The 14,702-nt window shown below is 48.3% G+C and overlaps 1 protein-coding gene across 1 annotated transcript; it reads left to right on the top strand.

The window, feature by feature from the left end:
- Positions 1–270: 270 nt before the first annotated feature.
- LOC310793144 (nuclear factor of activated T-cells 5-like) lies at positions 271–14,495 on the top strand. The gene is made up of 12 exons (XM_083654904.1): positions 271–549; positions 5,422–5,550; positions 7,362–8,016; positions 8,636–8,819; positions 8,947–9,137; positions 9,268–9,440; positions 10,458–10,592; positions 10,716–10,768; positions 10,946–11,078; positions 11,269–11,453; positions 11,559–13,734; positions 14,087–14,495. Exons 1-12 carry the CDS (start codon positions 477–479, stop codon positions 14,491–14,493), a joined length of 4,494 nt encoding a protein of 1,497 aa, XP_083511030.1. The 5' UTR covers positions 271–476; the 3' UTR covers positions 14,494–14,495.
- Positions 14,496–14,702: the final 207 nt, after the last annotated feature.

Here is a 14,702-nt window from a genome sequence, read left to right on the forward strand (position 1 = left end):
CTGGTCCTGAGGCAACCTAAAACATATATTATATTTCCCCTCGTTTCCGGGTTGGACCCTTCCCCCTCCCCTCCATGGATGTATAAAAAAAAGCTCCCCCCCCTCACCCCACCCCTTTTTTCTTTTTTACTCCACTTCGTAAATCCATACCACGCACGCATGCGCCAGGCCAGCAGAAGGGGGAGGGCGGGTCTAGGAGAGGGGCGGGCCGACGCTGCTGGGCAGTGGGCAGAGTGTGTGCGTTCGCCACAACGATAGCAGGCAGCAAATGTGTCTCCTCTCAGCGAAGACCAAACGTGAGCCCTGCTAATAAACGGTTATTTCGGCTTTTGTTTTTAAGATTTCTTCGATGTTATATTCTGTATTTTAGCAACATACCGCATGTAAAACGCAAATATTTACTAACCAAGAGCAGCTGGCTTCGTTTCTGATCTAAAGAGGGTGTCCGCTTCCCCTCCCCTCGATGAAGCGTTGCGATGCCCTCTGATTTTATATCCCTCCTTAGCTCGGATCTCGACCTTAATTCCCCTAAATCCCTATACTCAAAAGGTAAGGTTTTGCTAAATAAGGGTTACGATGGTGGCACTAATACCTTGTGTCCTGGTTTAGTCAGAACGAACGTGAATGTCAAGATAGCTCACGTTAAGCTGCTAACCTAGCTAACACTAGTTAGCTTTCCTTTCCACTGCCTGACAGTGTAACGTTAGCTAGCTTAGTTAGTTAGTTAGCTAGCTACATTTGGCTTATGCTAGCTGTGGGTGGTCTTGTCGCATGCGTGGACAAGCTGTGTGTACGTTATAACAAGGTGGTAATGCAAGTAGATTTGAGTGAGACCTTATTCTTTTGTCCAGGTGCTGGCTAACTTATGTTTGGTGCTACAGACAGTTTAGTAGCTAGCCAGATCTACAACTACGTGAGGTTACTCCAGCAACCACACTAGCGTTACATTGGTTTGATGTTGCCCTCGTGGGATTCTGCAGAGGTGTGGGTGTGCATGTTTTTATCGAGAGAGAGCGAAGTCGTATGTGTTGTTTTGTTCATCTTCCTTAGCGTTAATTTAAGCTGGTTTTCTCAAGTGACAGTCTGCCGTTGTTTTGCTTCATTGGTGGAATGGGTCCAGAAATATCTTCCTAACATTTCTCTAGTTTCAGAGAAAGAATGCAGTTAATCATACTTCATAGCTCGGAGCATGGCACAGTGAAGGGTAATCCCACCTGGCCCACCAATAAGGAAGTATTAAAGAAGTCCTCATTCATGGTACTGTACTTATGTGCTTTGGACATGTGTCTACTAACTGTTCTGTTGTCATTAGGGAATTGTTGCTGCATCATCTAGCAGTTAACCCAGGACACACACTCTTTTAAGGTCAGAGGTTAGTGGGTGGCACTCACTCATGCAGTAGCAGCAGCAGCCCTTCCTCTTCAGTCTCTGCTACATCCCACTACTTGCCTAGTCAGTTAAAGAGGATACTGAAGTATCACTTTCCACGATATTTACCAGTGTGTGTCACCTCACCTCCATGTGCAGAGATCATTTCTCAATCTGGTACTCAACACTGAACTAACATTATGCCATTGCTTATTCATGAGTATGCTTTGTGTGTCATGTTGTCGTGTGTGCGTGCGCTGGTCCTTTAGTGGTGCAGTAACCTGATTCACAAGCATTTCTGTTGCATTTTAGGAACTGGGTCTCCTCTGCTCTGCTGCCCAACTTCCTCATTTCGTGTTGGCTGGCTCCTAGTGGTTGACCAATAGCATGTGCATGCACAACCACAGTCCAGAGTCAGTTCAGCCTTTACCGCCATCTGTCCCCCGCTGGTACCACATCTGCCTGGCTGCTGTGTGTAGGGTGCTCATGAGCCAGCAGTAAGCATTGTTCTGTGACCCTGGAATGCTCAGCTGAGCTTGCCATATGGTCACACTGTATCACATGGTGACTGTTTATTTATATCTCAGTAATTGGTTGTGCGCTTGTATGGGGGTGGGGTCGTGGCAGACGTGCTTATCAAACATCTCTCTGGGACACCTCATCTTCAGGCTCAGGCTAGAGGTGAGAGAATGGACAGCAGGCCAAGTTACATCTGCTCTCTGGGCATGCTAGTGTACATCTTTCACCGTCTAGTTTGAGCCATGATGGGAGTGTTGTCTCGGTACCTGATCAGTCACCTGTGTGGATTGCTAGGTTCCTGTATTGTATAGGGCTTTGTGGTGAGTAGTGATAGAAAGCAAATAGGTTGAGTGCACCTCTTTGTCATGTGGATGTCTTTTTATCCAGGCCCTCTTCAGACAGCAGTCAATTTCAAGCTAGGATGAATACAGTACAGCGCGCATTCACATTGCAAAAAATACTTGGGGAAATGAAAACTGGATGTAGACAAATGGGCTAAAACTCTGACACCATTTTCCTCCTCTAATCATCTCATCTACATTTAGCGCGCCCATGGAGAAACCAACTAAAAATCAGTTTGCCATTCTAAGTTAGTTTTCAAGGGAAACGGAGATGGTGTAAATAGCCAAAAATGGCCTTCTTTGTGGTTTGAGAGAGCAGTGAGTAGCTCTTTGTCTGTGCTCTGGCTTGAACATATCATATGTGTCCAACAACGAGTGTAATCAAATCAGCCATTGTTGGGCACGGAGATACATTCTTGGCTTGCATATTTTTTCATTTTGCAACAAAAACGTTGCCCGGTGAATCGTCTATTCATCTGTCATCCCCCATCAAAGACCCGGGCCAGCTGCAGAGAATAAAAATGGACCGGTGGGCTTGCCACTTGGCATGTGTAATGTGAGCAGTGCATAACTATGTGGTGAGGTCATTGAATTGTTGTAAGTGTAGGCTAAAGTCAGTGGGGTGGGGGGGGGGGGGGGGGGGTTCAGCTAGTGGGTTACGTTTAATAAAATGACATCTGACTTCTATTATCACATGAAGCTAGTTCAGGAATATTATCGGTGTCCAATATTCATTTGTGAACTTGGGGGGGGTGCTCAGGACAACCACAGATCACTTTACCACTGGAGGATATCTTGATGGCTGACATGCATGCTCTTGTGATTCCCATCTTTGACTTGATGCAAATTTGAGGTTCAGCTGTTGTGTGAATTCTCAAATTTCCATCTACCGGTATTCAAATCGGGCAATGCTGAGCAGGATGGAGCAGTGTGTGTGTGTGCAGTGTTCCCACGGCTCCTTGAACGTTTGTGAATTTGAAGGGGTGGAAAATCAAGGCATTCAAAGTTTTTGAAAATAGACACGGGTCATAATGGAAATGCTTGAATTTAGGGGTTTTCCTGCATAGAGAATTACGAGACAGCCGCCTCCGTCAAATTTCCCTCCCCTTCCAGCTCTCGACAAACGAAAACAAAATGAGTTACTTTACTTAGCTCTTCAACTTGTAAATCAGTCCGTCTCTATCGCTCAATGTACAGTACACATTACAATACAGTATATTGTTTAGCTGTGCTCTGTTAGAGAAGGCAAGAGACCACATAGTCTGCTCTGCCATCACTAACGCAGCACAGTTGAGAAGTGGTCAAACATTCAAGCCTCGCTCTTTTTAATTGTCTGTGAGCGTCTGCTAGTTGTCATTATAAAAATGATCTGTGTTGTAACAGTAATGAACCTTGATCCATGTCTCAAACGATGCCGTGGTGTTGTGTTGGCTCCTTGAATTTGAGGAATTGGGCCTTGAAGAAAGTCCTTGAATGTCTAGTCTCTTAGAACAGACGAGTTGGCTTCCGCAATTTTCAAATGCTTCCGCCATACCGTCTGTACTTCGTGGGGGAGAATCATGCACCAACCGGAATGGGAAGTAGAAAGGCGGCTTTTCCGCTCATTAGTCCAATCAGAATCGCAGAAAGGCGGGTCTTCCGCTCATTAGTCCAATCAAAATCCAATATGCCGCATTTTTGGACACACATTTTGGACACACGTGTCGTGATTGGTCGGATTCCGTCGAACTTCTTTCCTGTCTGAAAGTTTTTTTCCCAACTTCCTTGTGCATGTTCTGGGGGTGTAACGTACAGACTGTGTATAGCTGCATTCGCCGGATGTAGATGAGACTAGATGTAGATGAGACTTAAGAGATTATTGAATGTCATGTTGAAGTGTGTGTCTGTGTGTGTGTGTGTGTGTCTGTGTGTGTGTGTGCAGAAACTAGAGAGGGAGTTAGAATGTGAGTGAGTAGAAAATGTGTGGCAGGTGGCTGCTGCCTGTGCTGTGTGACCGGGTGTCTGGTCAGAGAGAGTGACTTGGTCAGTAGTACTGAGGTCATGTCGGGTTCTCGGTCAACCCGAATCCATCCATGATGCACAAAGACTCACTTTCTCCACACCGTGAAACAAAGCACAACGGTTAGAGATGGAGGGTGTCCCCATGGTTCTTCTCGTTCACACGTCGCTCTCTCCCTCCCAGACGACCACATGAAGGTTATGATATGGGCTTGATAGATAGAGATCTTTTGTTTAGCCTTGCTTCTATATTGTTTTGCAAACAGCCCGTTCTGGTCGGCCTGGTTGAACACAGATCACCCCTAGAGAGGCAAATAGACGTTGGCTTGGTGCTTCGGCTGCTTCCGTTCAGTTGCAGTCACTCACTTTCAGTTTCTCTAACAGTTCTCTTTGAACTTGTGCACAGCGTGGTTTTCGTGCGGGCTGTGCGGGCTGTGCGGGCTGTGCTGCTGTGGCGACTCTGAGTCGTCTCTTCCTCAACGGCCTGATTGACGTCAAAGTGAGAGCTCATGTGCCCGTCAGTCTCAGCGTTCTGCATGCTGCTGTGCTAAGTCAGTCACAGCTGAGGATCAGATGACCGCTACGCATGCTGCTGCTGGGTGCTGCTGCTGATGATGCACAGCTGAAATATCCATGTCAGGGTGTCGATAGGCCCCTCCTGTCTCTTAGCAACCCAACTCTCTAACGGTGTGTTTATCTACCACACCGGTGGTGGTTGATGCTAGTGACGCTCTGGTCTGGTGTTTGGTTGCGGTTTACTGGGAATCCTGCTCCCGTCCGAGGAATGTCTCCTTGCGTTTTATTTTACTCGACCCCGTGCGGGGGCTGCTTTCAATCATCATTAGATAGATAGCCATGTGCTGTGGCTGCGTTTCCTGTAGAAAGATGTGGGAGTTTAATTTTGATGATGAGCGACGCAGGTTTGCTTCTGGGTCCAATCCAGGATCAAGTCTACCAAGTGTTGCAGTGAAGAATGGCTTTTAGTTGTGTATTTATATCATCATACAATTATATGTACGGTAAATGTAAATTTGTGCTGAAATTGGTGTTAGAAGCTTACACCTTATTTATATTATCACAATTGCATTGTGTGTGTGTGTGTGTGTGTGTGTGTGTCTGTGTCAACAATGTTGTGATTTATGTTATTTCTCAACCTAATTGATGTTCTCCGCTTCTTCCCCACCCTGGACGGCAGAGTCGGTATATGACCTCCTCCCCAAAGAGCTCCAGCTCCAGCCCTCGTCCGCCCAGACAGACCCGCCCACCATGAGCCAAAAGAGTGGGGGAGAGGCGGGGCCGCCCCCCTCTGCAGCCCTGGCCTCAGGTGAGCTGCCCACTCACCGCGCTAACACCGTGATCTGGGATCAGCTTCCCCTGGCCAGGCCATTCCTCACACCAACAGGGGGTGGCAGTGATAATACGGCCTGGCATCAATGTCCAGGGGCAACTTCACCCTTCGCTAGTTACAGTTGCATTCTGGGACTGTGAATATTTCTGACCGGAGGTAGTATACCTCAGCTAAAGGACTGTATTGATTGAATGATGAGGGCACGACAAGACACGGTCAGATCAGATTTGAACGATGTACTGTATAAGCACCGTCGCCTGATGCGGATCCCTTTTGAGTCTTCTAAATGAGCACTCATCTTGTACATGATCTACCATGCTATAGGGTGAAATTGTATTAGGTATTGCATTTTGGAAATATGAATTATTTGTTGTTGTCAGAACATGATGCATCTTGCTTCATTTCAGCAAAGCAAAAGCATCCCCTAAGCACATCTGTGTGTAGGCCTCAATGTAGCCTCTAATCACATCTGTGTGTAGGCCTCAATGTAGCCTCTACTTCTTAGGTTTTGCTTGTCAATGCTTTAACAAGAGCACGTGCCCTGTGCTGCGATACATGTACATCTCGCTCACACCCTGTCACACTCTGACACATTTCCACACGCCATTCTAGGTCATCAGATAGGTGTTTGAGGTTTGAAACTGGTTCAGCTTTTGTAGCTGATTGAGTAATATACTTCCATCTTTGAAAGAAGCAGACAAGATAATAAAAAAAATATGCAAGTTCTGTCTTCCTCTGAAGCAAAGAAGTTGCCCCTAGCCATTGGTAAGCAACATTTAGAAAAGAAACAAAGAACACGGAGGAACTCGGTCTGATCTTAGATCATGGTTCAGGGCGGTCGACATCGTGAAGGATTCTTCTCTCGAGTTCCATCTAGAGAGCAAACTAACTGGTAACAACAACAGGCAAGTTGGAGAGCGCGCTTTTGTTTAACGCTAGCTTTTGACTATCCTGTCTGTCTGACCCAGCTGGCCCTAAGCACTGCTGATCAAACGCATGACGACAAACTGTAATGTCCTCCAGATCATCATTAACAACTACACTTGCTTCAAGGTGTCTAAATGATCGACTTCACAAGCTACTCCTTCCTTCAGTATGTTAGCTCATCCAATTTACTGATTGACAGAAGTTGAGTCTTGAATCATCAGCTCTCTTGTTGCTCATTGGCTGTCTCGTTTTTATTGCAGGAAGTTCCCTCTGAGGCAGGGAGTGTCTGCATATAAAATGGTCTGCAGTTCACTGCTCCATAGGTCAGAGGCTTGTTTATTCTGTCTCCATGGCTACGCTCAGTCCCAACCAAAATCTTCCAATTGGCATGCGCAAACTATTGTATACTACTGAATGCACATTGCACAAACTACTGTAACCTGGCAAATTTCAATTTGGGCGCCACATTACCAGCTTGCAAATTTGGCTCTATACAAGAAAGTTTGACCAGATGTTGTTATGTTTCTTTCTGGCAATGTGTATGTAACAATTTGTAGCTTGCTTTTGTTTTTGTAAACAAAGCATGCCAGTTTTGTCCCATTTGATTTGAATGGTAGGAATCAAAGCAATGTGGGGCCTATATAGTACCCTTCTCAACTTTAACTTCACAATATTTGACCAATGCTCGAGAGCTCTCGCATGCACAGTGAGGGCATATACCAGAAGTCCATTGAAATTAGAGTTGGGAAGAGGGTGAAATCAGGGCAAATCATGCACAAATTCAGCTGCTTGAATGGGACTGCTAGCCTGCTCTGTGCAGAACATCTGCACTGACTCTGTTATTTGTGTATATACTGCAGATGCCACCTCTTCCACCTCCAGCCCCTCTGCCTCTTCCTCCCTGGCCATGGGAGTCCCGTGCTCTGGTCCCTCCACGGGCCCCTCTACCTCAGCCTCAGACCACCTCAAGGCTCCCCAACATCTCCACACCGGTGGAGGGGATGGAGCTGCTGCCTCAGAGATGCACGGCGCGGAGGGGGGCGCTCTGCCTGCCCCGGGCAGAGGCAACAACAGTGGAGCAGCAAACGCTGCAGCAGGAGACGTAGGGTCAGGAGTGTTAGCGGGGTTAGGAGGAGTGCAGCAGCCTCAGAACACCCCGTCAAAGCGGAGGCCCGTGTTGAGCATCTCGCCACCCCCAGAGGACCTGCTTGACGACAGTCAGATGTCTTGCCAAGAGGAAGCGCCCCCTACTGGCCCGCAAGGTCCAGACTCGGAGCAGAGCAGCAGCATGTGGGCCGACGACTCCGCCTCCAACTTCAGCTTGATCAGCTCCAGCTCCTACAACGACAACACGGAGGTGCCGCGCAAGTCCAGGAAGCGCACCCCTCGCCAGCGACCCGGCCCCAAGCCTGCTCCTCCAGAGGACAGCATGGACGTGTTTGATGCCGATAGCGCCAAGGCCCCTCACTTTGTCCTGTCCCAGCTGGGCACAGACAAGACCAGCCCCAAAGCCAGGTGGGGGTGACCCTTATCTAAAGCACATCTTATCAGCCTTTTGACTCAGCACTCCTCTGTCCCCCTGCTGGCATACATTTAATGTTATTTAATGTTGTTTCAATTAGAACAGGGGGTTTCAAAGTCTGAGACTGTGGGCCTCCCCCCAGACAAAGCTTGGAAAAAGGTGCCCCCCCCCCCTTCCCGTTCAATTCCTGGATGCCTATGGGATCATGATTGTTATTTATCCCATAGACATGGGATAAATAAACAAAAGAGCCATAAGATAGCCTGATATTGCTGTTTGACATTCAGACTACACCAAATACATAAGAAAATGGTTTGTCTGAAGACATTTATTTGTTTCTGAGTCTGGGAAAGTGAGGAAAAACAGTCAAATCCCCCCCCCATAAAAATGCACACACATTTAGGCTATTCTATGTGATCTCCTTTTGATAACTAATGTCATATTTTTTTCACTTGCCTTCACTGAGCTTCTCCTGAAACCGCTTGGAACCCCCCCCCCCCCCCCCCCCTGGCTGGGGAGGCCCCCCTCCCACTTTGAAAACCTCTTGCTTGAGAGTAATTGAATGTGTGGAAGTCATATTAATGGCATCATGTGATGTGTGTTGCTGTGCAGCTCTCTGGACTCAGGCACTCTGGTGAAGGGCGGCCCGCTGTCTGGTCAGTACCCCCAGAGGAGCGATGGCAAGGACCTAAAGATCCTGGTCCAGCCAGAGCCCCATCACAGAGCCCGCTACCTGACGGAGGGCAGCCGAGGCTCTGTGAAAGACCGCACACAGCAGGGCTTCCCCACCGTCAAGGTTCGACAAAGACACACTGTACACACGCTGCAACGTTTGAACAAATGTCCTCTTTAACAGTGTCATGTTTTGTACTACTTGTCTAGAAAAGTATTTCACACAAGATGAACTGTGTTTTTGTCCCCAGTTGGAGGGTGTGAGTGAGCCGGTTGTGCTGCAGGTGTTTGTAGCCAGCGATGCAGGCCGAGTAAAGCCTCATGGTTTCTATCAGGCATGCAGAGTGACGGGACGCAACACCACAGCCTGCAAGGAAGTAGACATAGAGGGCACCACCGTTATCGAGATCCCACTGGAGCCCAGCAATGACATGACACTCGCGTAAGGGGCCATCTTTTTTTTTTTTTTTTGGGGGGTGTTGGTAGTTATGTTCATGTGACTGACTGTTGATGTGAGAGGAGTAGTTGTGCTCTGTTATAGATGTCACCTTTGACCTCTTGTGTTTCTACAGCGTGGATTGCGTGGGAATATTGAAGCTGCGTAATGCGGACGTGGAGGCCCGCATCGGTGTGGCCGGCTCCAAGAAGAAGAGCACCCGGGCCAGACTGGCCTTCAGGGTCAGCATCCCCCAAGCAGACGGCTCAGTCCTCACTCTACAGACCCCATCATCAGCCATCCTCTGCAGTGAGTAGCTCATGATATGCAGTGTGCCATATATCTTATCAACCATTCAATTTTAAAGTAGTCAATCATAAACAAAAGCCAGACTGCTTAGTTGGGCCTTAGGTAGACTTAAAAGACCACACACACACACACACACCAAATGATCAAAACCAGCTGTTATGAGTGAGCGTGTGGCCTATCACAAAATTGGTAATAAATCAATGACAGCTTGTCCAATTAGCATGAGACCTTGTGCATGGGACTGGATTTTATCCCAATTTAGTACGTCCCCGTCCCCTTCACTTCTTCTCTTCTTCCAGATAGGCTTTCTGCTTATATATTTTTTTAAACAGGAACAAGTGTTCCTTTTGTACTTGTGTGTCAGTGCAGGTGGGAGGGGGAATGGAACAAGGCCACTGAAAATATAATTTTCCTCTCAATAGAGCAGGCATACAGCAGTGCACCATAAGTAGGACAAATGGCGCTAATGATCCAGTTATGATAGTATTACGGTATATGCTGATTTGGAAGAAATATACAATTTATAGAAATGTTCTCTTGCCTTGCTTAAGTTAGGGTCCTCGTTAGGTGTTCACAATTCAACCAATAGTGTATTTTGTCACAAAGGCAAATGTTTGTCTATCAATACGGTCGATTGAATTTCATGAAATTTGGTATGTACTCTAGAGACACGTATTTGTCAAACTTGTTTTGTGTTTGACTGGAGGGCGATGCTGTGCGTTGGCAGGGCTTAGCGGTTGGCAGGCACATGGGACATTGCCCTTCCTTCACTTCGCACTATAGACCCTTTTCACAGCTCCCATTTTGTGTCTAAAAGGCAGGATAAACACAGGTGCAACCGACTCACTAATTAGGGCCCCAGCACTGGAACACCTAAATGGACTGGAAGTTGGAAACCCTACTTAATGCTTTGGTACACCTGTGTTTATCCTGTCTTCGAGACACAAAATGGCCACCGTGAAAAGGGCCTATTGCGCAGCAGCGTTTTATTCCACGGATTCTTCTGTCTCTCTCCAGCTCAACCAGCGGGGGTGCCAGAGATCCTGAAGAAAAGCCTTCACAGCTGCTCAGTGAGAGGAGGAGAGGAAGTGTTCCTCATAGGAAAGAACTTCCTCAAAGGAACCAAAGTCATTTTCCAGGAGAACATCTCAGGTGCTGTAGCCAGCTTGGCAGTGTTTTCCTCACTTATGGTATCCCAGTTATGGATGTCTTTTCTGCATGTAAAGTTCTGGTGGATAGAGGAATGAAAATATTTGTTTTCCCTGTCATTGCTAGATGATAGCTCCTGGCAAGCTGAAGCAACGATTGACATGGACCTATTCCATCAGGTAAATGTAACTGATTGACACTGTACATACAATGTCCACTCCACTGTTCCTCCTTGCACTATATAAACAGTTGAACACCAAACCTTTCTGCCTCCCATGAGCATGATCTCCATGAGATGTTCCTATCAAATGTGATTTCTGTTTCCTCTCCTAAGCTCTCTGCTCTTTTTGTTCCAGAACCATTTGATAGTGACAGTCCCTCCGTTCCAGAACCTCTCAGTCACCTCTCCTGTCTCTGTGGGGATCTTTGTGATGACTAATGCTGGTAGATCACATGATGCCCAGCCCTTCACCTACACTCCAGACTCAGGTATACCTGCTCACTTTAGTGCAGAGGTGATCAGGTTTGCAATGTGAGGCCTATTCTATCATTCAAGAGGTATAGATGGCAGGGTTCCCACAGGTCCTGATGAATTGTGCAGCCCTAGTATAGACTAAGTATGGTGCATAATTCTCTCACAAAAATTATTTTGGTCCTGTGTTTCCATTCTCACCCTCAGTGGATAACTCACTCGGCCTGGCCATAAAGACAGAGGGACTATCCCTGGTTAAGACATGCATGTTTGATGGCCAGATCAAACCTATGACATCTGACCCATGCGATTCCTCTGGTCAACCATCTAAACGGCAAGAGGTCACACCAATGGAAGTGTCTATCAATCCACCACCCACGGATGTCTTCAAGGTAGGAAACTGTTATTTTCATGTCAAGAACGATAAGATAAATGAGTAAGTAAAAATCTACTTCGGTATTTCAATCTATGGAATTTTTCTTGTTCTTTTTCCTCAGCCATCCCCAGACCCTCTAGTCTCAGTGCAACAGACCCTGGACCTTAACTCTAGTCCTCACCCAGGTGGAGAGTCCTTTCCGAGCCCCATACCTCTACAACCCGAGGATGTGGAGCTTCCCCAGGCTCACCCTGTCTTCCCTGCCCTAGAGCCCCTCAGCACCATACAAAAGCAAGACATTGCCCCCACAACCTCCTTCCCTGTATCAGGGGACACCACCATCCCTCCTATACCTCCAGAAGTCCCTCAACAATTCCTTAGAGACCCCCAGGAGAGTCTTTCTCCAGAGAGTTCCAGTAGTGGTGGTGGGCTTGTGGTTGTGGCCATGCCCCAGATGGCAGCCCCCTCCCAACCCCAGTCACAACAGTCCCAAGTTCCCCTGTTATCCCAGGAAGGGGTGGCCCAGTTGGAGAGGGAGCTGGAGAGGGAGCTGCAGCACCACAGCACCACACTCCAGCAGGTCTTGGAGGCAGCTGTGGCTCAACAGCAGCTGAACTCTGTGCTCTACAACCCCACACCCTCTGCAGAATCCCTGCAGCAACACGTCCAGGAAAACATGAACAGCCTGAGACTGGGAACCACAGAGAACTCATTAACTACACAACAGCAGCTACAGATACAGCAACAGCAGCAAATGCAACAACAGCAGATACAACAACAGCAGCAGCAACAGCAGCAAATACAGCAACAGTTTCAGCAGCATCAACAACTGCAGCAACAACAACAAATCCTTGACAACCTACAACATCAACAACAGCAGCAACATCTACAGCAGCAACAGCAGCAGGTTCTTAGCAACATGCAGATCCAACAACAACTTCTGCTACAGCCACAGGACCAGCAGCAACTGCAGCAGCAACAGCAGCACATCATGGAGAACCTACAACAGCAGCAACAACAACAGTTACAACAACAGCAATTGCAACAAAATCAGCAGCAGCAAGTCCTCAACAACATCCAACTTCAGGATCAGCAACAACAAAATCAAATGCTTAGCAACTTACAACAACATCAGCTGCAACAGCAACAACAACAAAATCAAGCATTGAGCAACCTACAACAGCAACAACAGTTGCAAGACTTGCAAGAGCAGCAGCAAGTCTTGGAGGACCTCCAACAGCAGCTCCAGGCTGAGCTGCTCCAGCCCCAGATCCACAACGCTCCCCAGGCACAGCAGCCTGTCTCCCTGCTGCAGCAGGCTGGGGAGCTGCTCACCATCCAGACCAGCTTCCCACCACAGCCTCCATCCCACACCTCTCCCCCACAACAGCTCTTCCAGTCCCCCAGACCTCTTGCAGACACCCAAGGCTCTCAACAGCAGGTCCAGGCTGCCCTGCTTCAGAATACATTGACTGTTCTGAATACATTGACTGTCCCAAACCCTCAGCCTCAGCAACAGCAGCAGCAGCTGGCGTTCCTCTCATCCATGGAAACGTCTGCCAGTGAGCCTCAGTCTGTTTCTATGTTTCAGAACCAAGGCCAAGCCCAGCTTTCCCAAATGCAGCAGCAGAGCACCCCCATGGAGCAGCAACAGTCTCCACAGCAGAACCAACAACAACAGGCACAACAGCTTCCAATGGGCCAGCAGAGCTCCTTGTTCCAAAGCATCCCCAGCCACTCGCAGGCTAACCCTCTCCCCCAGAGCCAGCTCTCTCAGCCAGAGCAGAGCAGTCTGCTCCTCTGTACCACGGACCTTAGCCCCCAGGCTCTTCCCCCAGCACTCCTCTTCAGCACTCAAAGCCAAGGCCCTTCTTCTATGGGAAGCATCAGGGTCGGGGTTGGGATCCCTCAGCCAGACCCAGCAGAGCCCATGTCCTTCCAGGACCAGAGTTCCTCCGGCGGCGCCTCTGCGTCCGGTGACCCCCGACAGCCGAGCCTATTCCAGGAACAGCAGCCAATGCAGGTGGGCCCCAGCTCCAGCAGTGTCCCAAGCGGTCAACCCGTGAAGCTGTTCCTGCCACAGACCTCTCTATCTAGCCTGCAGAGTACTATGGGCACACAGGAGCTGAGCGGGCAGGCTGCAGCCGCTGGCACGACCATCTTTGTGGTGCAGAGTGGTGTGGGGGCGGTGGGCAGCCCTGGCCAGCAGCCCCCCGAGCAGCTGTTCCAGACAACAGTGAGCGCGAGTGTGGCGCCACAGGGACAGGCCAAAGTGTTTGTTTTTGGCATCCAGAACGGTAAGACGATTTGCTCTTCCTCGCCTCTGAAGTATGGCAAATAGGAACGTGTTGAGAGTGTTGCATGCTGCTTTAAAGTGAGTGCATGAGTGCTACTTTTTTAGCATGGGTGGTGGGAATTAAATCTCTAACCCTGGCAATGTTAGTCAGTCACTCTCTGCTCTTTTCTTTTTATCTGTTTTACGTAAAGCACTTTAAATGGCCTTTGTATGAAATGTGCTATACAAATAAACTTGCCTTGGTGTCATGCTCAACCCATCGAGCTATACAGCAGCTCTACATGTCTGAATGTTCCAGTGCCATCATCGTTTACCGACTCCTTCTAATATTTCCATCTTCTCGTTTCCCTCAGACTCACCGCCACTGCTGACTTCCTCTGGAGCCGCCTTGTCAGCCCAGAGCCAGAGCCAGAACCCCAGTCACATGCAACCTCTCCTGAACCAGCCCATGGCCCAGACTGGGCCCCCAATGCAGACCAGCATACACGGCAGCTTACAGAACACCCTTCAGGCACAAATGCAGTCCAGCTTGGGAAGCGCCTTGCAGTCCAATCTACAGAACGCAATGCAGACAAACACACAAACTGCTCTGCAGTCCGGTTTACAGGCGGCCATAGAAACAGGCCTACCAACCCCAATGCAGACCAATCTACCCACACAGTTACAGAGCAGCTTACAGAATACATTGCAGGCATCGATATCTGCCTCCTCCAACATGGATAAAATCGAGGACCTGCTGGAGAGCCTGCAGAAGCACTGATGAATACTGGCACTGACACAGATGGGAGTCGAGTGGCTTTCTCTGCCAACGCCACAATACTCTCCAAAAATTCAGAACATTTAAGAATCAAGCGCCCCCATTTACTCAAACCCCACAATATGAGATCATATAACTCTTGTTTTGGTGGATATTTATCATGGATTATAGCCCATGTACAACCATCTTTTTGTTGAATTGATGAATCGTCC

The sequence above is a fragment of the Poromitra crassiceps genome, assembly GCF_964638095.1.
Source record: "Poromitra crassiceps genome assembly, chromosome: 18".
Taxonomy (NCBI): domain Eukaryota; kingdom Metazoa; phylum Chordata; class Actinopteri; order Beryciformes; family Melamphaidae; genus Poromitra; species Poromitra crassiceps.